The 23,456-nt window shown below is 40.6% G+C and overlaps 1 protein-coding gene across 1 annotated transcript in view; it reads right to left on the bottom strand.

The window, feature by feature from the left end:
* Wdr33 (WD repeat domain 33) overlaps positions 1–23,456 on the bottom strand; it is a 114,987-nt gene that overhangs the window by 24,088 nt on the left and 67,443 nt on the right. Inside the window, exons 8-11 of the mRNA XM_005355859.2 lie at positions 7,199–7,325; positions 5,633–5,787; positions 5,458–5,536; positions 4,365–4,475 (exon numbers count right to left, since the gene is read on the bottom strand). Of these exons, the coding sequence (XP_005355916.1) occupies positions 4,365–4,475; positions 5,458–5,536; positions 5,633–5,787; positions 7,199–7,325 (472 nt within the window). The remainder of the gene's footprint in view (positions 1–4,364; positions 4,476–5,457; positions 5,537–5,632; positions 5,788–7,198; positions 7,326–23,456) is intronic.

The following is a 23,456-nucleotide window of genomic DNA, read 5'->3' as shown; positions in this document are numbered from 1 at the left end:
AGTGCTGGGATTAAAGGCGTGCGCCACCACCGCCCAGCTGCTTATTGATTTCAACAACAAATAAACTAAGTATTATGGACATGTGAGTCACGCCATTGAATTAATTACACTCTAGCAGTGAAGACTAGAATCAGAGAGAAAACAAAAACATCAGAAACACAAAAAGAATGGTGAAAAGGCAGAAAATTATGGGAAAATAAAGGGTAGGAAGTAAAGAGAGAATAAAGAAGTTCAAGTGAGATCTACAAAATCTTTCACAAAAGCAAATACCAACAATAGCTACCAACTAGCCCTGGGCCATACTGCCACCCAGCCTGTGTCAGCAGTAATGGCCAGGAATATACTAGCCCTTCCTGGCATGCCATCAGAGGAACAGTGAGCTAGGCAGACACTGAGAGGGCTGCAGAGCGTGTGACCGGGGGTAGACACTCCAAAGGAACATTGGCTGTGGAGACTTCAGGGAAAGTGTAGTGTGGGAACCTAACGCCGAGGTTCTCACTGCACTCAAGAATACATAAAAGGCATCGCCTAGTTCAGCAACAACACGGAAACATGGGACCTGTCCGAAATCTGGTACAACATAGCCAAAAGTAACAAGTATTTCCAGAAAGACTTGAACTTTGTCAAAAGCAGCTCAAATCTGTTTGGGAAGAAAACACCCACAACAAATGTAAATGCAAGCAGAATGTGTGGAAAGTTAATCTCCATGTAGAATGTGTGGAAAGTTAATCTCCATGCAGAATGTGTGGCAAGTTAATCTCCATGAGCAGAGAGGAGGATAACTGGCAGGTGGAGGTGTGCAGAATGAGGGATGTTTCAGACTGGGAACCTCCATCAGAATGCTGAGTCAAACACAGAAACACTTTTGTGGTTTTGGTTTTGCTGTTGATTTATCAAGGTCTCCCTGTGTAGCTCTGATTGGTTTGGTCCCAAACTCACAGAAATACACCTGTCTTTGCCTCCTGGAGTACTGAGATTATAGGCATACCCCTACCATCAACAGAGATCTAACCTTTTGAATTAGTTACTGAGACCAGCAGCTCACTCTCCAGCTGAAGAGCCAGCTACAAAAACAAAAACAAAAAAACCAAAGGGCAGGATAGGGAAAACCAGTCAATCCAGTTAGGAAAAAATATTGACTGATGTATTATTTCCCATTTCCTTTGACTTATTCATCGTGGTGGAAGAAAATCACTTGATTCTAATTAATATGCAAATACTAATATAATAGATTAAAGGAGGCCATTTAAATACTTGCCCAATCCTAATTTCTATACAACCTGCAGTAGTTTGAACCAGGTTCAACTCAAGCTCTTGTATTTGAACACTTAGCTCAGAGCTGACAGCCCATTTGGGAAGTGAAGGTGGTGCAGCCTTGCCAGAAGAAGCATGTCATTGGAAATAATATAGATTTTGCCCGGTTCCCCTTCTCTGCTTCATGCTTGTAATTGAGGATGCGACCTTTTGGCTTCCGGCTCTGGCCTTCATGCCTGTCACTTGCTGTCACGCTTCTGCCTTGCTATGATGTACTCCTAACTCTCTGGAATTATAATTCAGAATAAATTCTGTCTTCCTTAAGGTGCCTTTGGTCATGGTGTTTTGTTACAGCAAGAGAAAAGTATCAATTAATACACTATCTCAGTATCGCAGTAGCAACCCTGATATCCAGGAAAACATGGAATGAAATATTTCAAGCCTTGAAAATAAACTCCACGCCAAACTAAAGAACACACTGAGTGAATGCACATCCATCACACACACATAGCTTTAACTGTCAATGACACAAGCCTAAGTACACCTGGGAAGAAAGACCTTCAAATGAAGAACTAGTAGACTGGCCTGTAAACATGTCTGTGGGGCATTTTATTGATTATTAATTGATGATGTAGGAGGGAGGCCTTGCCCACTGTTGGCAATACCATACTCTCTAAGCCTCCTAACCCAAAAGAAGCTGAGCATGAACCCGAGAGCAAGGAAGTGAGCACTGAGCTCCATGGTCTCTGCTCCCAGTCCCTCCCCAACTTTCTCAGTAACACAGTGTGACCCAGGAGCTGTCAGGTGACACTGTGGTAACAGTGACAGAAATGCAAACACCAGGACAATGTCCAAAGTGGCTTCATCCCAGGAATATGACTGAATCAACATATGCAAATCAATAAATGCAACACAATACGTAAAAAAATTAAAGACAGAAGTCACATGATCATCAACAGCTGTAGAAAAGACCTCTGACAAAGTTCAATATTACTTCATGATAAAAGCCCTGAAGAAAGTAGGAACAGAAGGAAGGATATATTCCTCAATATAATTAAAAAAAATGATGACAAATATACAGTCAATATTATAGTAAATGGGAAAAAGCTTTAAGTATTTTTCCTAAAATCTAAAATGAGAGAAGGGTACTCATTTCCTCCCCTTTCATTTAAATAATGCTGAAAGTTTTAACTAGAACATACAAGGGAACAAAATAAAAGTGACAGAAATAGGAAAAGAAGTCCAGTTATTCCTATTGGCTGATGACATGCATATATTTAATAGATCCCAAAAGACCCCTACCTGAGAATTCTTAACCTAGATAAATACTTCAAACAAAGCAAAAGGATATGAAAGCAATCTTCAAAAATAGAACTTTCTGAGAAAGAACTCTGTAAAAATAGTTACAACAGATTCAAAACAAAACAAAACAAACAAACAAACAAACAAACATGGCAGTCCATATCTATAATCCAAGTACCTGGGAGATGAGGTATCAAGATCAAAGTTTAAGGCTTCCTTGGCTACACAGTGAGCTCAAGACCAGCCTGGGATACGAGACCTTGTCTTTTAAAAGAAGAAGATGAAAACTAACAAACGAGATGAAGGACCTCTACAATGAAAACTTTAAAACACTGACAAAAGAAATTGAAGAACTTAGCAAACTGAAATTCCTATGCTCGTGGGCTAATAGCATACATACTGTGATGTCAAAAAATGATTCGCAGATTCACCGAGCCCCTCAAAATTCCAGTGGTTTTCTACACAGTAATCAAAAGGGGGAAGGAGTTCTAAAACTCATATGAAAACAGAAATAAAAAGAAACAAAACAACAATTCAAAAAAAAGTGCCAATTATTCTTTAAGAGAAAGAATAATACTGGGGGTGGCTGGAGAGATGGCTCAGTGGTTAAGAGCTTTGCCTGCTCTTCCAAAGGTCCTGAGTTCAGTTCCCAGCAACCACATGTGTTCACAACCATCTGTAATGAGATTTGGTGCCCTTTTCTGGAGTGCAGGGATACATGCAGGCAGAACACTGAATACGTAATAAATCAATCTTTATAAAATAATAATAAAAATAATACTGGAAGTATTTGATCTCAAATTATACTACAGACCCAATGTTAACAAAACTACATGGTACTGGTTCAAAAATAGGCATATAGACCTGTTAACTAGAATAGAGAACTCAGAAATAAACCAACAGGTTATATCCACTTAATTTTTAAAAAAGATTTACTTATTTATTTTATGTATATAAGTTGCTGCTCCACCTGCATGTATGACAATATGTCAGAAGAGGGCATCAGATTTGACTAGAGATGGTTGTGAACCACCATGTGGTTGCTGGAAATTGAACTCAGGACCTCGGGAAGAGCAGCTGGTACTCTTAACAGCTGAGCCATCTCTACAGACCCTATATTCACTTAATATTTTAACAAAGGTGCCAAAAACATACACCAGAAAAATGATAATTCAAGAAAATGTGCCGAGACAGGGTGGTGGTGGCACATGCCTTTAATCCCAGCACTCTGGAGGCAGAGGCAGAAGGATCTTTGTGAGTTTGAGGCCAACCTGGTCTATAGAGCTAGTTCCAGGACAGCCAGGGCAGTTACACAAAGAAATCGTGACTCAAAAAACAAAAACAAATAAACAAACAAAAACCCCAAACAAACAAAAAGAAAAAAAAGTAAAAGGGAGTGCTGAGAAATTAAGTCTCTATGTTCAGTGAAGAAGAGGAACTACTAAGAACAACGATTAGTCACATATAAGAATGAATATGAAACCCATTTATTTGCATGCCTACCACCCCATACTGTCTCTAAATTAATTTTAAAGATAATTTGAACTGTCTGGGGGTGGTGGCACACACCTTTAATCCCAGCCCTCAGGAGGCAGAGACAGGCAGATCTCTGAGTTCAAAGCCAGCCTGGTATATAGAGTTCCAGGATAGCCAGGGATACACAGTGAAACCCTGTCTCGGGAAAAAAAAAACAAAACTGAACTATAAACATACACACACACACACACACACACACACACACACACACACACATTCCCTACTACTCCCTGAGTACAGACATTTCTTCCTATCCTCAGTATGGTACTTACCTGGTATGGTCATTTGAGCCTGAGCAGAGAATATGTCCAAGAGGGTGCCAAGCCAAACTCCAGATCATTCCTTCATGAGCCATCTCCATCCCACCTACTTCCTTCTCTACCCTGCAAGAACACAAATGAAAAATACCATTGAACCAAAATTACCAAGAAATCACCTAAAACAAAAAAAAAACATACAAACAAAAGAATATTAAAAACATCAAAAACAAAACAAAAAGTTATCTTTAGTATTTAAAAAAACCTCTCATCTCTTATTTTGAGCTTTTCAGTGCCATGTGTTCCACTAGTCTTTCAGCAGTAAATTCTTTCAGTCAAATATAAAAGAGCCATAGAAAAATCACGCTTCATAAATTATTTCAACTAAAAAAATATATTTTATTCTTCTATAATGATTTCTACATCCAAAAACACAAGTGCTGTCTTTTTTTACTTCAAGCTAGTCTCTGATAAAGGACACATTTGCACATAAAAAATGCAAAATTTGATCATATTTATATAAATTTGAGAACTCTTCATAAACATATTCCTCCTTGAAGTCACTTTCAACACAGCATTGCAAACATCACAGTGCATGATTTGGAGGTCAGTTCAAAACAGACTTTTTAATCTAAACTGAATGTCTTAATGTGTGTGCGATGTGTTTATATATGTGTGACGTGTGTATGGTGTGTGCATATGATGACACCCAAGGGAAGTCATAGTGAACTTTCAGGCGTCAGTTTTCTCCTTCCACCATGGGTTCCAAGAACATGATGAAATCAGGGTGGCCGGCCTACACAGCAAATGCTTCACATCTGTTGAGCATCTCACTAGCCCTAGATCATACTCATCTGCATCTCTTAGTACGTTATTTGTCGCAAGTCTGCCATGAAGGACCCTGTCTTCATATTTGGAGAAGTCCAAGTCACATACAATGGCCACAGGCAGGTGCTTCTAGAAAACTCCAATGGAGCTGGGCTTCAAATCATGCCAGTCCCCAGCCACCAGAATTTCCCTAGCTGAGGGCCCACTCTGCTGCCGTACAATTTGGGAATGTGTGTACAGGCAAACATCAGCACTTCTCCACACAGTAGATGGTACATACCCAACATGCCAGAATAACAAAGAACCATCAGACCCTCCACTGGCAAAAAGCCCTTCGTGAACAGGATGCCAGGCTACAGCTGCAAATCAAAAATACCGAGAAAGATTAAATGATTACAACATGTGATGGCTGCAAGAAGAGTCCCCAAAATGAGAAACACATCCCAGCCACAGACCTGTGGCTTCCTTCTTATGACCTCGGAACACTTGAAGCTCTTCTTTCAGGTTTCGGATATCAAAAAGTTTACAGAGATGGTCACGTGATGCTGTCAGGAGCCAATTGCCATTGAGATTTAATTTCACTTCCATCACGGTGTTCTTATGGGCGTGACTAGAAACAAAGCACAGAGAGTATACCACATCAGGACACAAAGCAGCATCACTTCATCAGCACGGTCCTTTTTGATGAAAGCATGCGGATAACGAAGGTGAAAGGTGTGGCCTAGTAGTAATAGAGTATGTGACTATAACCAGATAAGATCACATTTATTGTTTGTTTGTTTTGTTTTTCGACACAGGGTTTCTTTGTAGCTTTGGAGCCTGTCCTGGAAAAGCTCTTGTAGACTAGGCTGGCCTCGAACTCACAGAGATCTGCCTGCCTCTGCCTCCCGAGTGCTGGGGTTAAAGGCATGCACCACCACCACCCTGTGTAAGATCACATTTAAAAACACTCTTACAACTTTAATCCTAGCACTTGGGAGGCAGGGGCAAGGTAGACCTCTCTAAGTTCATGGTCAGGTTGGTCTACACAGGTTCCAGAACAGCCATGGCTACATAGAAAGGCCTTGTCTCAAAAAGGAGGAGAGAAAGAAGGAAGAAGATAGAGAAGACAAAGTATGGAAGTAGGCACTGGTTTACAGATAATTTGAGGGTAAATTTTAATGAAAGGTAATGCTTTGTCCCAGGGCCTACATAACGTTTATATCCAAGGGTTCATAATGTACTGCGTATGTCACGTCTAACAGCAGCCTTGCCCTAACTAATGTGAACTGTGGGTGTTTCATTTCCAATTAGGGCTAGGATAAGGCATCCATGTGCACCAAAACAAATATATTCATGTAACGGTAACAGTTACAAATGATGCCAAGAAGAAACATAGCTACATAAGTAAGCAAGTCTCCTTCGTGGGAGGACAGAGATGGGGAAGAGATGTGAGATGGGTGGGGACAGAGAGGGAAAAAAGAGCAAACAGAGGGGGAAGAAGGAAGGAGAGGAAAGGAAACGGAGGGGGTAGAGAGGGAGAGAAGGCATAAAAGAAAACAAAGGAGAGGGAGAAAGAGAAAGGGACAAGGGAAGGAGAGAAATGGGGAGAGAAAGATGACAGGAAAGGGGGAAGCAAGAAAGGGGAAAAGAAGGGTGTGAGAGGGAGATGGGAGAACAGGCACAAAATGGAGACACATCTTTGTATTTAGATGGAGTAAGCCAGGGAAAGCTGGGCCGTGGCTAGGAGGAGGCAAAGGCACTAAAACTATAAGTGATGGAGTACTCTGAGGAAACAGAGACAACAGTAGGAACCTCATCTTCCTCTCAGTCCTGTAGGCTAACCCAGTAAAATTTAGGTCTGTAGCAGAGCAAATATCATCTTCCTTCACTAGAGATATAGAGATAAGTCATAATTAACAAAACATCCAAAGACTGAAGTCCTTTGTGGCCAAACCACAGGAGAAAGCTAAAAGTTAAGTAATGCAGGCTGCCTTTGGTCCCTCTTCTTCAAGGGACAAGGCAGGGTTCCTATCACTTACAGCGTTGCAAGACTCTGCCCAGTCTTGGGATCCCAGAACTTGATAGGCTGTTGGCTATCTTTACTTCCTGAAACGACTAACCCTTTGGTTGGATGCCAGTCTACACACTTCACATCAGCACCGTGACCTGTTGGGAAACACGTCAGAACAAAATCTCATTGGTCAGATGCATTGCAAGTGGGGCTCCATTCTAAATGGCAAAAGCAGGAAGTTGCTTAGCGTTGGTTGTCTAGGGGTCTGCTGGACCCAGGGTCAGCATGCCTCTGCTGCTACTGTGCTCAGTCAGCTCTCTCCTCTGGAAACTACATGCATCCTGTATGCTGGCAGGTCAGTCAAAGCTTCTTGGAAGATGCACTGTGCAGGCTTTTCAAGCATTTAATGCTGGTTATTTCAGTTCTAAGAATCAACCTGCCCTGTTCAGCTCAATGTTGCTTCTTCATGACAGTCTGGGTAGTCCTAAGCCACTACCCCTTTCTAACCAGGAAGACAGTAACCATATTCCAGGTTTCTTGCTATTATTTCCTGAAGTACTTGAGGAGAAACATGTCTGACTGGTTCACATGAGATAAATATGTGAAAACAAAGAAATGCTATTAAAAATCACAGATGTGAAAAACCAGACTGAACAAGGCAAAGAAATGTTTATGGTTTTGGAAAGGCCATACTGTACAGAGTCAAAGAGTATTTATGTAGTAAATGCATTAAAACATAGGTGCAGAGTGAGAACTTTTCAAATAGCTCCTTCCTTCACCTGGAGCAAATCCGCAACTTGGAAATGTCAAGTGAGAAAGGAAAAGGAGGAATGAACAGAGATAAAAAAGAATGGAGGAAGGGAGAGATGGTCAAGACACAGGAAGTGATCTACAATTGTCCAGAAGGCAAACTTTATTTACCATGTATACCACATGGGTTGAGCTCAGAACAGTTCTCCCTGTCCCCCTCTCCCAAGGCAGGTGGGGAGGGATGCACCAAGAAAGCACACGTCCTGTGATCTCATCCCATGTTGATGCAGTTTGTTTCTAAACGTTCTTGAATAAGGTTCAAGCATATTCCAAAACACCTCCCATACAGCACAGTAGTACTCAAAGAGTGTAATTAACTCAATGACGTGACTCACATGTCCATAATACTAAATTTATTTGTTGTTGAAATCAATAAGCATGGTCACTGTAGAAGGATAATTAGGTGACTGTGCGCATACCCAAGTGTAAGAGGAAAAGTGCAGATAGATACCAACCTAAAAGGTTGATCCTTCCTTCTCCGTGTGCTTGTTGTTTTTATTATTTCCTAACACTGAACATGTTTTATTACTGACATATGATAAGAAAGGGAAGCTCTGCAGTTATACTTTAATTATTATTAAGAAAAAGAAGTGTGGACCAGTAAGATGTATCATTGGGTAAAGACCCTTGCTACCAAGCCAGAAGTGTTCTGTCCCTGGAACCCACATGGTAGAAGGAACCAATCCCCCAAAGTTGTCTTCTGACCTCCATACATGCACCCCTTCCCAACATATAAACAGGGGTAGACACACAACATAATTTAAAATGTAATTTTTAATAAAGTAAAAAGGACTGGTATAGACAGAAATCTTTAATAAATAAATAAACGGGGGGAAAAAAGGACTGGTATGTCTGAGCATGGTGGTGCACGACTACAATCTCATCATTTGGGAGGTGGAGGCAGAGAGGAGCTCAGAGCCAACCTGAGACTGTGCTACATGAGACCCTGCCTCAGAAACATTAAGGTCAGGGGCCCAGAGCAGTGGCACAAGCCTTTAATCCCAGGCAGAGGCAGGCTAGCCTGCTCTACATAGAGAATCCCAGACTAACAAAGGCTACATAGTGAGATGCTATTTCAAATCAAACAAAACAGGGTCAGGGAGATGGCTCTGAGCTCAGATGCTCAGTACCCATATAAAAGCTAGGGCAGCACTATGCAACTGTAACTTTAACAGCTAGTGAGAGATCCCGGAAGAATGGCTGGCCAGCGAATCAGGCCAGAAAGGTGAGGTCCAGATTCAATTACAGACTCTGTCCCAAAATATATGGTGAAAAGTGACTGAAAAGGGCTAGCCCAATGTCAACCTCTAACCTCCATATGTGCCCACACTGGCATGTGTGCCCTCCAGAAATGAGAGCACCACCACATATACAGAGACAGAAAAAAAGAATCAGGATACATGAAACCATGTGGTCCTCCTAACCTGCCTGATGAGTCTAACATGCACAGGGAATATAAAATTTAGGTGCCATTTCCATCTAAAACTATAACGTACAGCTATGTATATGTATGATTTTCGAAAAACAAACAGGAGTTTATGCAAAAGCAATATTGGCTCTTAACCACTGAGTCATAAGCTCTCCAGTTGCTGTTTTTAAAAACTTTTTAAAAAACCAATAATTCGCTGGGCAGTAGTAGCTCATGGCTTTAACCCAAGTGGTGCAGCAGTCAGGAGGCAGGGGCTGGTGGGTCTCTGTGAGTTCCAGGCCAATTTGGTCTATAGTGAGTTCCAAGTCAGTCATGGCTATTTAGAGAGGAGACTCTGCCCCAAATAAAGAATGAAATTAATTAATTAAAAAAATGAAGAAAAATAAAATCTAGTTGGAGAAACAAACACAAATTTACCTTCCTGTTCAGTTCTACAAGCATGAAGACATCTGAAGGGTGGAGCCTAGCAGACAGGAACTAGAATGGGGAGACAATTCATCCTTTAGTCTTAATACTATATTTGAGGCACCTATTTTGTTAGCTTTATTTTTTTTTAATTAAAAACATTTTTAGAGTGTTTTTGTGTGCTGGAAGGCTCGGCTGTTGAAGGCAGAGGCTGGCAATAGAGGTCTGCCTCTATCACTGTCCACCTCAGTTTTTTGAGCCAGGGTCTTCCTTTCAGCTACACGAGTAGAACTGTCTGTCCCCAACCCCTAGAGTGTTGGAGTTGCAGGTGCATGGCACACACACAGTTTCCAGAGTTAGGAGATTCACACTCAGGTCTTCAGGCTTGCACAGCAAGCACTTTACCCTCTGAGCCCTCTTCCCAGTATAATCAGAATACAAATAAATTGGGGCTAGAGAGGCGACTCGGCATCTAAGGGCACTGGCTGCTCTTCCAGATGACCTGGGTTTAATTCCCAGTAACCACGTGGTTGCTCATAACCATCTGTAGCCGCAATTCCAGGGGATCCAATGCATTCTTCTGTTCTTCATGAGCACCAGGCACGAACAGGAACATAATACATAAACATGCAGGCAAAAGACACATACACATAATAATTGTAAAAATAAAAGTAACTTAAGTAACATGTGCGGCCTACTAACATTTGTGGCCTAAAAAGACACAGATGGGACAGACACACGGGACGGACGGACACACAGACACACATGGTGGCAAGTATGCCTATAATCCCACCAGCAATCCCAGCACATGAAGGTTGAAGCAGAAGGGTCTTGAGTTCAAAATGAGTCTGGGTTACATACTGAGTTCCAGAAAACAAAACTAAATAAAAAATATACATCTGCTCAAAAATACATAACATGTGTATAAAAAGAGCAGACATGGAGCTGGCGATGTAGTTCAGTGATCCAGCACTAACAGGAATAACATACACAAACCCCATATACTCATAAACAAATGCCCAAGAATATGTCCTCCAAGGACAAGTCAGTAAGTTTGGAGACAAGACTTCACTATGTAAACGGAATTACCTCTAATATCCCAAATATCCAATATCTAAAATTGATTATGTACCAGCATACCCAAGCATCAAATTCTATACTATGAAGTCTGGTTTTGCTTACAAAATTACTAAAAATATTGTATACAATTACTACCATATTATATGCAGAAAAATATTTGTTTAGATTTGGGTTACTAGCCCTACGATCGATCACTCATTTTACACAATAACTCAGGATCTATACTGCTTTGTGAATATCTAATATTGAGGGCAAAAATCATTTTAAAAAGTCTACTAAGCCAGGCAGTGGTGGCACATGCCTTTAACTCCAGCACTTAGGAGGCAGCTGCAGGATAGTCAGGGTTGTTACACAGAGAAACCCTGTCTCGAAAAACCAACCAAACCAAATGAAAACAAAACAACAAGAAAAAAGTGTACTAAATTTACTAAGTAACTCTGGAAAGTAGGTATGAAATCACTATTATGTTGTGTGTGTGTGTGTTTTTTTTTGTTTTTTTGTTTTTCGAGACAGGGTCTCTCTGTGGCTTTGGAGCCTATCCTGGAACTAGCTCTTGTAGACCAGGCTGGTCTCGAACTCACAGAGATCCGCCTGTCTCTGCCTCCCGAGTGCTGGGATTAAAGGCGTGTGCCACCATCGCCCGGCTGTGTGTGTGGTTTTTTTTTACCTATGTGTATACACGTGTCCATGTGTGTGCATGCCCGCAAAGTCAGAAGGGGGTGTCAGATGCCCTGGAGCTGAGTTAATGGTGGTTGGAACTAACCAGTGTGGCGCTGGCAACACAGAAACTCCTGAAGAGCAACATGTCTTCTTCCCACTCAGCCATTTCTCTTGCCTCTACCATTTTTATTTTTAAATGACAGAGAGAAGAAGGGAGTAAGAAAAATGAACCAGGCTGGCATAAAAGCAAGTTGATATGAAACTTATTCTTTTAATTAGTGTTTCAGTATGTTGCCCATGCTAAGTCCTCTACCCTCGGCCTCCAGAGGGTTGCTGAGCGAGGTCTGATAACAACTCCTACTTCTTTCTTCAGGAGAGAGAAAACTTCCAATTTCCTGACAAAAAAACATTTCAAGCAGGGTGGTAGTAGCACACACCTTTAAACCCAGTACTTGGAAACCAAAGGCAGTAGGATCTCTGAGAGTTGGAGGCCAGCCTGGTGTACAGAGTGAGTTCCAGGACAGCTGGGGTCACATAGAAAGAAACCCAATCTCAAAAAACAGGAAGGAAGGAAGGAAGGAAGGAAGGAAGGAAGGAAGGAAGGAAGGAAGGAAGGAAGGAAAGAAGGAAGGAAAGAAGGAAGGAAGATGGAGGGAGAGGGGGATGAAGGAAGAAGAAAAGAAAAGAGAAGGGAAGGGAAGATAGAATAGCATACACCTGAAGTCCTAGTTATTTGGAAGCTGAAGCAGAAGGATCACTGAAGTCCAGAACTTCAAAGTCAGTATAATTCTGTCTCAAAAAGGGAGACAAACCCCACAGCAAAACAAAAAGAACACTTTTAGATGACATAATAGGAAATACATTTTAGAAATAGAATAAGATTTGTCATAGTTCCCAAATTTAAATCATATTACCAAGATGAAAGATTTTAGAAACAAAGAAAAAGGCTCATGAAAGTTAGCAACGGGCTAGAGAGATGGCTCAGAAGTTAAGAGTGCTTGTCAACAGCATAAGCCTGATGATGCCCTGAACTAAATTCCCAGCACACAGGAGAAAGAAGAGAACCAACTACCAAAAGCTGTCCTACGATCTCCACATATACTGTGGCACATTCACTACAGTCTTATATATGAACATCACACACAGCAGAAGTAATGCCTGACTAATTTCATAAAGATAAATAAAACAACATTCATGAACTTCAAATGTTATAGGGTGATTCTAAGAGTAAACCTGGCTATATAAATGTAGATACACACTTGGGAGGCAAAGGCAGGCAGAACTCTTGAGTTCTAGGCCAGCTTAGTCTACACAGTGAATTCTAGGAGAACCAGGGCTATATAGAGAGATTTTGTCTAAAATAAACAAACAGAGAAGCAGAAAATTGAATAGGGGCAGTGAAACAAGTTAAAGGTGTTCTAGTCATGTTTTCTATAGTGTGATATTAGGGTTCTGCAAATTAATAATATGGAGTAAATTTTGTGCACAGCTTTCTTGGTATGGCTTTAATATAAGCAGAAAACTGTGGCGGCTCATAGCTATTATCCCAGCTGAGGTAGCAGGATCGTCAGAAAACAGTTTGGGCTATTTAGAGATTCTGGCTGGGTAGTAGTAGCACACGCCTTTAATCCCAGCACTTGGGAGGCAGAGGCACACAGATCTCTGTGAGTTCGAGACCATCCTGGTCTACAGAGCGAGTGCCAGGACAGGCTCCAAGGCTACACAGAGAAATCCTGTCTCAAAAAAAAGGAAGAGAAAGAGAAAAAAAGAGAGAGATTCTGTATGGGGGGTTGGGGGGTCAGGGGCATAAAACAAGGAAAGTAAGAGAGGGAAGAACCACCACTGAATGTTACTCAGGTAACCCTCCTGGCACCAAGTCCCACATTAGCAAAACCTATGCAGCACTGTTATGCGTTGGTCAGAGGCTCCTCTGTAACAGTGAGACAACAAACTAGTACAATTCAGAGGCACCTAGCCTCGGCATGACAAATCCTCCGGTAGCAATTGTGCCCGCAGAAGCGTACGAGGCACTGTGTTCAGACATTTACTGCTTGTAGCTTGTCTGAACTGACAAGGCTGAAATCACATGCCTATGAACCAATGAAGGTTGCCTAGGGGAATCAGGATAAACTCAAATAATACAACTTTTGAAACTTAAGTGGAAATATGGGTTTTTAGTGCTGAAATTTTCTGTATATTGGACACAGTGCGAATATTTGACAAAATTCATAGAACTGTATACCTAAAATGAATATTATCTTATGCAAGTGTACTGCAGTAAGCCAGGCTTTAAATAAATACAGGCAGAGCCAGTGAGATGGACCAGTGGGTAAATGTTCTTGCCCCAAACCTCAGGGACTCACATGGGGGAGATATCTACTCCTAACAAGCTCTCATGCTTGTTACTCCTAACAACCTCTCTACACATGCATCCAGCCCACCTCCCACCCTAACTAAATATATAGGCTGAAACGCCAGATGCAGTATGGTTCCAGGTAACCAAAGGAAAGTTTAATTAGTAATAATCTTTTAGGAGAAATTTGCTGGGTGTAAATTTAAAGTCACACAGTCCTCGGCACTTGAAATTTCCGGCCACAGGTTCCTTCCTATCACTTTGACCTCACCTCTACTCAAAACTCGGCTAATAATCAGTCCAGTTAACATCTTCATTTGCCCACACCGAGCTAAGCAGGCCTGTGAACCCAGGCAAAGGAGCCTCAGTCCTCAGTAAGAAGCTCACAATTTAATTTCAAGAACACGTGGGAACTGACAAGATACAGCTAAAACTCATCAACTTATACAAAATCACCAGAAAAAATATAAATTAATAAACAAATAGTTTACTGACCTCAAACTTCAACTCTAAAAATCCCTCACATTATGGCTAGGGAAATGGCTCAGCCAGTAAAATACCTACCAACTCAAGCATAGGCACCTGAGTTTGAATGCTCAGCACCAATGTAAAAGTAAGCATGGTAGCATGACTGTAACCTTGTGCTGGGCAGAGACAAAGACAGCTCACTGGGCAGACAGTCTAGCCAGCTGGAGGTGATCGAGATCAGCAAAAAGCCCTGCCTAAAACAACCAAGGTGAAGAGCAATAGAGGAGGACACCAGGCATTGACCTGTTTCCTACATATGTACCTCTTACTTAATTTTTTAAAAAAAATCATTGTATTAAACTTGATTGCTAATTATTTTTTTATTTGGTTGGATGGTTTTGGGGTTTTTGATTTGTTTTGTTTTGTTCATGGGTTTGTTTGAGACAAAGGTCTCTCTGTGTAGACCAGGTTGGCCTTAAACTCTCAGAGATCCTCCCGACTCTGCCTCCTGAGTACTGGGACTAAAGACATGAACCATCACATCCAGTATGATAATTTCATTTTTGAAAGAACAAAATTTCAGAAGTTATTCAACACTCTTTGTATCCCCAGACATAGAAATTATAAAATAAAATAGCATTTACACTGTTAAAGGAGTCAATACTAACTCAGGCAGCTCCCACACAGTCTAAAGAACATATGGCACTGATTAACATTTTGGGGACTAACAACCTTTTGCTGTTGGAAAGGACTTCTAAAAGTAGCAAGGTGGCACACACCTTTAATCACAGCACCCAGGAGAAAGAGGAGGCAGATCTCTGAGTTTGAGTCCAATCGTCTACAGAGTGAGTACTAGGGCTACACAGAGAAATCCTGTCTTGAAAACCAAAACAAATAAAAACACAACTTTTTATTTAAAAAAAAAAAGGTTGAAACACTGGACAATAATAAGCTTGCCTTTAAGACACTAACGGCCTGCCACAGGTGAGCGTGAGATGGCACAGCAGGTGAAGCACTTGCTGTGCGAGTCTGAGAACCCAACCTCAGATGTCACATGCTAGGAGAAGAGAACCAACTCCCACCAACTGTCCTCTGACCTCCTGCACACAGGTCTGTCAGAGGTGAACTGTGATCCTACAGGGGACCAACAAGAGTCCCCAAGTGGAATGTGACAGACACATCCAGTCCTTCAGAGGAAGAAACCAGGCGAGAGGGTTCTGAGTCTAGCATGACTAGGACAGTCACAGTATTTAACCATTTTATTCAGATTACAACTGCACATGGAAAATATGGTGGGAGAAAAGATGTGCAATTGCAAAACTGCAAAATATATATTGTCTATAAGTCTGTATGAAACTCCCTCTAGGGCTGGAGAGATGGCTCAGAGGTTAAGAGCATTGGCTGCTCTTCCAAAGGTCCTGAGTTCAATTCCCAGCAACCACATGGTGGCTCACAACCATCTGTAATGGGGTCTGGCGCCCTCTTCTGGCCTGCAGGAATATACACAGACAGAATATTGTATACATAATAAATAAATATTTAAAAAAAAAGAAACTCCCTCTAAACACAAATACTTAAAGACTTAACCTATATGGTCTAATACATATGAATGTGCACACGCACATGGTTCTTGGGCTGAGGATGTTGCCTGCTTGGCAGGTGCGAGTGTTTGCCTAGCATGCATAAAGCATTGGCTTCGATCCTCAGCATGGCACAAAACCTGGTGTGGTCATACACACTTGTGATCCTAGCACTCAGGAGGATAAGGATTGCACGGATTACCTGAGGTTCAGGATATGTTGCCCTCTATAAAAAGGTTACTTTAAACAATATTTAGAAGAAAAAGTTCTAAGTCTAACCGAATGTTTAAGCTTTAACAGATAAGGCTAGACATTTACACCAGAGGAAACTTCCCATAGATTCCTAATACAGAGGTGTGGTGTGAAGACTTGAAGCCAAAATGACTTGATGTAGAATGTCCTTGATGTTTCCCTTGTTTCCATGAAATTTACTATAACCTTTGTGACTGCATTTTCCCAGGACCTCCTCCCTTATCCACAACCCCATTCAGATCATGGGGTCTGCCATCCCACACAGGTTAACAGCCTTGACTTAACATGGTACATAGGACCCAAGGCTTGGTAAACAGTCCAAAAACCAATTCATGTGTTTTATTTGAAGGTCAGAAGTAATGTCCATTTTCCCATTTTATTTTTCCTGCATCAGGTCATTATAGGAACAAATATTAAGAAGAATATACATGACTTACAAAAACACCAGTTTTTCTAATACAGAGAAAAAAGGCAAACTATAAATTCAATTACCATTTTGTACAATATTAATAGTTAAGAAACTGTCACTCAGAAATGTGTTAAACATTAACAGCAAACTCGGGCTTACTGCCAGCTGTAGAAACATAAAATGTAACATCAATTTAAGTGTAAGCAAAGCCATGATCCACAGGCTAGACACTTCCAAAGACCAGAAGACTCAAGAACTGGGAAATTTGAGGAGCGAAAGTAATTGTGAACTGGTCAATGAGTACGGGGTTTGTTCTAAGTTTATATCCCCATTTTGCAAACTCATTCTTAAGGTATCTAATAACAAGATCACCTGAGAATGACTGTGAACTGCAAGCTTGTCATCCAGATCAAAAAGATTGCATCAGAGATAAACTATGGAAGTCAAAGTGAATTTCAAAGTGGGCACACTTCTAGGCAGGTTTTCAAAGGGTGTGTTCCAAGCAACATCACACAGACTCACAGGCAATGATGAAGTTTTTAAAAGGGCAAATTTGTTTGGTTTTTTTCCCCTCCACACCTCAGAACTTCAGTGCTTGCAACATATATTATAAATATGTGGGGAAATTTGGTACAGTTTTTCCTCATTGTATTGCCACATTTACCACAAAACCAATTTGAGAAATTTGAAATGCTAGCTCACTATGTTGTCTGATAAGAAAGTGGACACATTTAGACAAGGAAGAAAGAAGGGCTTTAACCATTATTTGTAATGTGTATTTATTCAAAATGAAATCAGAATATGGCAAAATGTAACGATTTAATTAAACCTAAATACTAATGCAGAAATACTGAACAAACCTCTAACAGTTTTCAAATGTATGATGTGCAACCAATACAAAAACTCAGACCCAATGGAATAAAAAGGGAGATATGGCACAGACCTTATAAATCCTACTTAAGTCACACTTGTATAAACAGTGAATTGGTTTCTACAGTTTTCTACTAACTGTATGTTTACATGGAAAATTCCCAAAGGCAGACCTAAAGGAAACCACTAAGTAGCTTAGAAAGTGAAGTTAGCTTATATAATTTATAAGCTAATACAATGTAACATCCTGAGTACTTCTAATATCAGAGTGAATTATTGCACATATGATAAAATATATATGTGAGTGCAACAAAACCATACAGGCATAAACTCTGCTCAAATCTAAATGTCAGACAGCTGCTAGTTGTGTATGTAGTGTGCAGAGAAAGTGAACAAAGGGTACAATTTCCACTCAAGCAGAGAAAAGCCTTGAGGATTTTCCAAGGAGGCTGACACAACAGGAAACACTAAGTCTTTAAAACTACCACCTAACAATGCTTAGAATGTCTATTAGTCTTCTAGATTCTTCAATTACAACTGAGAAACAATTTTTTTTTTCTAAGATGGGGTTTCTCTGTGTAACAGTCCTAGCTGTCAGGGAACTTGCTCTGTAGACCAGGATGGTCTTGAAATCATAGAGATTCTCCTGCCTCTGTCTCCTGAGTGCTGGGATTAAAGGCATGCACCACCACTGCCTGGCAAGAAACATGTTTGTTTTGTGCCAACCCTTTTTTAAAAGTTAAAAACAGGTCTAAATGTGATTATAGAGAATCTTCATCAAAGATTACAGAGAAAGAATGTAACAACTTAGTATTCTTCAATGCTCTGCTCTCCCAATGCTTAGATTAACACCAGGGTCAGACCCAGGAGCAGTCAAGTAGTCATTTTCATCAGCCATTTAAGAGATACTGTCTCCCACATATGTAGAAAGCAATGTGAAGTTCTTTAGAAAAATGGGTCTACTGAGATATGTCTATGTGTATGTGCACAAGTGAATAATATCTCTAACAAACATTTCCACAGACATAACTACATCAGGATACAAAAAGTCCTTATTTGAAAAGGTACAATGATGTAAATACTAATAGAACATTTACAGGATTGATGCATGCCCAGAAACTTATGAATTAAAGGCAGGATAATCAGCTACATACCATGTCTGCCAGTCTGAGTTCAAAATCGGGAATAGGGAGGCACACACACAGATACACACACTACACTTTTCATTCCAGCATTCAGGAAGCAGAAAGAGGCAGATTTCTATGAATTTGAGGACAAGGTGGTCTTTATAGAAAGTTCCAAACCAGGGCTGGAGAGATGGCTCAGAGGTTAAGAGCATTGTCTGCTCTTCCAAAGGTCCTGAGTTCAATTCCCAGCAACCACATGATGGCTCACAACCATCTGTAATGAAATCTGGTGCCCTCTTCTGGCCTGCAGGCATACACACAGAATATTGTATACATAGTAAATAAATAAATATTAAAGAACAAAAAAGTTCCAAACCAGTCATGGTGATACGAGACCCTGATTCCAAAAAAGAAAGGAAAAAGATGACCAGAAGTCTGGCAGTAACGAGGTTAGCACCAAGTACATGTGTACATCTTACAGTTCTCAGGAAGGTGAGGTAGGAACAACATTTGAACTGAGAGCTTAAGGCCGGCCTGGGTAATATTTTGAGACATTTCTCTTAAAACATGGAAGTAGCCAAGCAAAGCCGTCTCAATGCTGAAGTAACACTACACTAGCACAGGTAACCAAGAATAGACTGGAGGCACGACTGAAACCTCCTATAAAAAGAAGAAGAAGAACAAAATGAATTGATACTTTCAGGTTAGTCTTCCTCCCAAAAGTAAGATAGAGAGGTGAATTGGCTCATTTTCAGTTGGTCAGAATAAAGACTACATTTTTTTAACTGTCCTAAGTTTAGGTACATAAAAACAACACATAATCCTGGCTGGGTATTTCATTAACCTCATGGTCATCATCACTATTCCCAGTATCAACTGTAACTAGCATTTTTTGTAATGATATCTGCATCTCAAAGAAAAATAAGAAGAGGTGTGACAAAAAAGTCAACAAGGTCACATGAATCCTCAAATACTAATGGAAGCAGACACTGTGCAATCTCCTAAGTGTAACTTATTACCCTAATGGGAGAAGACACCTACTGTACAATGTCCTACTTTCCACCCTAAGCCTTTCTTTTTTTCTTTTTTATGAAACGTGTATTTATTTACTATTTATACAGTGTTCTGCCTTCATGTATTCCTGCAGGCCAGAAGAGGGCATCAGACCTCATTACAGATGGTTGTGAGCCACCATGTGGTTGCTGGGAATTGAACTCAGGACCTTTGGAAGAGCAGGCAGTGCTCTTAGCCACTGAGCCATCTCTCCAGCCCCAGGCTCTTTTTCTTAAGCACAAATAAGGATTCTGAGTTGACACATAATCCATCTGGATCTTCACAATTATCCTCATTCACAAAAAGCAGATGAGAAAACTTCTATGAGAGATTATTATATACTACTTAGTTTCCATCATGTTTAAAGTACCTTAATAGCCGGGCGATGGTGGCACACGCCTTTAATCCCAGCACTCGGGAGGCAGAGGCAGGCGGATCTCTGTGAGTTCGAGACCAGCCTGGTCTACAGAGCTAGATCCAGGACAGGCTCCAAAGCCACAGAGAAACCCTGTCTCGAAAAACCAAAAAAAAAAAAAAAGTGCCTTAATAAACACACATACTGGTTAAATAACTGAACATATATACTAGAGCAGAGTAGAATCTCCCAGGAGTACTTCAGGTACTTACTGTACTCTCAAGGAGGCTAAGAATACATAGATTGTTGAGTGGAAGCTGTGTAGCATGACTTCATTCTAAAGGTGGGGTGTAGAGAATGGACAGAACCAATGGTAATATCAAGTCATAGCAACAGTATGCATTCTTGACAATGAGATCAAAACAGCACCTTTGTTCTTCCCCAATAAGAACTCTCAAGTCTAATCACAAGGAAGTACCTGATAAATTCAAGTTAATGGATGGGTTACAAAATACAATGAAATCATTCAGAAATACACACTCCAAGACAATGGGGAAAATCCTGCAAGTACTGAGATGGAGAAAAAAAGCTCTGAGCTGACTGTGATGGTATAGGCCTCTAATCCCAGCACTCCCGAGGTACACAGAGGAGCACAGCAAGCCTGCTCTACACAGTGAGTTCCAGGCCATTCAATGCTACACAGTGACACCTGTCTCAGAAAACAAATAAAAAGGCTTTGCATCTAGAATTCCCAAGCATGGCATGAAACAAAAACCTTAGAAACTTTTTAAGGTTTTGCTTCTTCTTTTCTCCCTCCCTCTTTCTCCACTGTAGCCCAGCCTACACTGGAACAATCCTGCCTCAGTCTTGCATATGCTGTTATTGCAGGCTTGAACTTCTTGTTCTTTATCAAATAAATACTGACAAACCCAGGGATCAAAAATGTTTAAGTCCAGCAGGTAGTGCATGCCCTTATTTTTTTAATTTACTTATTATGTATACAGTATTCTGTCTGCATGCCATAAGAGGAACCTGACTGAATTAGAGATGGTGGTGAATCACCATATGGTCCGGGAATTGAACTCAGGACCTCTTAACATCTGGCCATCTCTCTAGCCCCAGTGCATGCCTTTAATCCCAGCACTTTAGAGACTGAGTTCAAGGCCAGCCGGGTCTACAGAGGGGGTTTCAGAATAGCCAGGGCTACAGAGAAACCCCGTCTTCAAGAAAAAAAAGAGAGGAAAGGGGAGGGGGTAATATAAAAATTTTTATTCAATGCCAAAGTGTGGGCCAGGTGTAGTAGTACACACCTTTAATGCCAGCACTTGAGAGGCAAAGGCAGGTAGAGCCTTTTAAGTTTCAAGGCCAGCCAGGGCTACTCAGTGAGATTTGTCTAAAAACAAAATAAAATGAACTACGTGGGTTAAGAATGTTTTAGCTCAGTGGCAGATTGCTCGCCTACCAGATGAGGTCATAGATTTAATTCCCAATAGCACAAAATAAAAAACTATTCTTTATCAAACAGACCATCTGAGTAGTATCCAGGATGAATCACGGGAATTTCTAAGTACAACTATCAGTAATTCCCTTGCTGGGTATAGGAATAACACACTTGTAGTATCAGTATTCAAAACCTAAATAAAAAAAAGAGGAGCTCCAGTTTGAGTTCAGCCTGTGCTACACAGATTCTAAGTAAAAGGCAAAGGGGCCAGACAATGGCTCAGCAGTTAGGAACACTTTAGACTGGAAAGGGCCCAGGTTGAATTCCTAGCACCCACAGCATGGTTCATAATCATCCCTAACTCCAGTTCTGAGGGGTCCATCTCCCTCTTCCAACCTCCTCCAGAATCAGGCATGTACCTAGGGTACACACATAGACAAAACATTTATACACATAAAATTCCAAAAAGTAAGTGCTTGTCAAGTAAACAGAGTAACTGTAAAAGGTGGAATAATGAGCTAGAGGTGCTCAGCAGTTAAGAGCAATTATTACTTTTCCAGAGGACCTGGGTCTGGTTCCCAGAACCCACATGGTGGGTCACACCTGTCTGTAACCCCGGTCCGGGGATCGGATGCCTCCTCACTCCCTCAGGCACCAGACACAGACAGTACACATTTACATATAAGCAAAACACTCATACCAATAAAATAAATATAAAAATAAAAACTTTAAAAAAATTAGAACAATTAAATAATTTGAAGTCAATAAAAGTATATTTTAATATAGTTTAATTCCAATAGGTACTAGTGTTCAGTACTCAAACCCTATACAATAGGTAATAGTCAAAAACTTAAAAAAGAAAAACAAAAAAACCAATCATGCTTATATAGCTCAGATGACATGGTACTAGTTATGTCCTTATTCAATTTACTGAACCTTTTGCAAGCCTTAATACTGGCACATGTAAAATGGAGAATACTATACAAATAGTAATTATTTCAGAAACTAAATAAAATACATGAAGCACTTAGCATCATGCTAGATTCTAAATGGTCAATAAATAAGAGTTTTTGTTTTGACCGAATCTGTCCTGAAGAAGCTCACTGTGGGACTATTTCAACAGACCTAGATATCCAAGAACTGTTGTCACTGGGTAAAGTACAGGAGGCAGAAAATGACCTGATGGTTCTTTCCCAAAAGAAATCCCTTAAATTTTGTTTTCAAATGATCCCTGAAAACAATAACATTAGTAATTCTCAACATCCCAGCCTGCACAAGCAACCCTAGGTTTGGTTTCCAACACACTTATGCATATGTGCACACACAAGAGACACACACATAGGACACATGTGTTCAAAATTGCAAACAATACTCTTAGTACTATAGATTCTACTAGATTAAAATGTCATCTCCAATACTAAAAAGACATCAACCAATCCCTTTACGTTTATGGTATAAATGTGTTGTAGATTTTCTTTACATCATTTTCTCTATTTTAAAGAATAATAAGACATTTCAGAGGGTGTATGAAAAGTAATAATAGGTTTAACTCATGAGTCTTTAATTAATCACTTACCTCTAAATCTTTCAATGTCACAGAGAACCTTAAACCTAACTATTTAAGTTAAGGCTGGGGAATAGCTCAATGGTGGAGTGTCTGCTATGTAGTGAGTATGAGAAACCCAGATTAAAATCTACACACACGCCAGGCATTGATGGTGCACACCTGAATTCCAGCACTGAGGACTAAGAGGCAGGTAGATCTCTGTTGAGTTCGAGGTCAACCTGGTCTACAGAGTGAGTTCCAATTCAAGACAGTCAAGGCTACAACAGAGAAACCCTGTCTCAAAATAAATCATTTAAGAAAGAAAAGAAAAAAGAAAATAAAAAAAGAAAGGAATGAAAGGAAAAAGGAAGCCGGGCGGTGGTGGCGCACGCCTTTAATCCCAGCACTCGGGAGGCAGAGGCAGGTGGATCTCTGTGAGTTCGAGGCC

The sequence above is a fragment of the Microtus ochrogaster genome, chromosome 18 (assembly GCF_000317375.1).
Source record: "Microtus ochrogaster isolate Prairie Vole_2 chromosome 18, MicOch1.0, whole genome shotgun sequence".
In the NCBI taxonomy this organism is placed as follows: domain Eukaryota; kingdom Metazoa; phylum Chordata; class Mammalia; order Rodentia; family Cricetidae; genus Microtus; species Microtus ochrogaster.
Note: the sequence above shows the minus strand (reverse complement) of the source record. Positions and strands in the feature narration are given on the sequence as shown.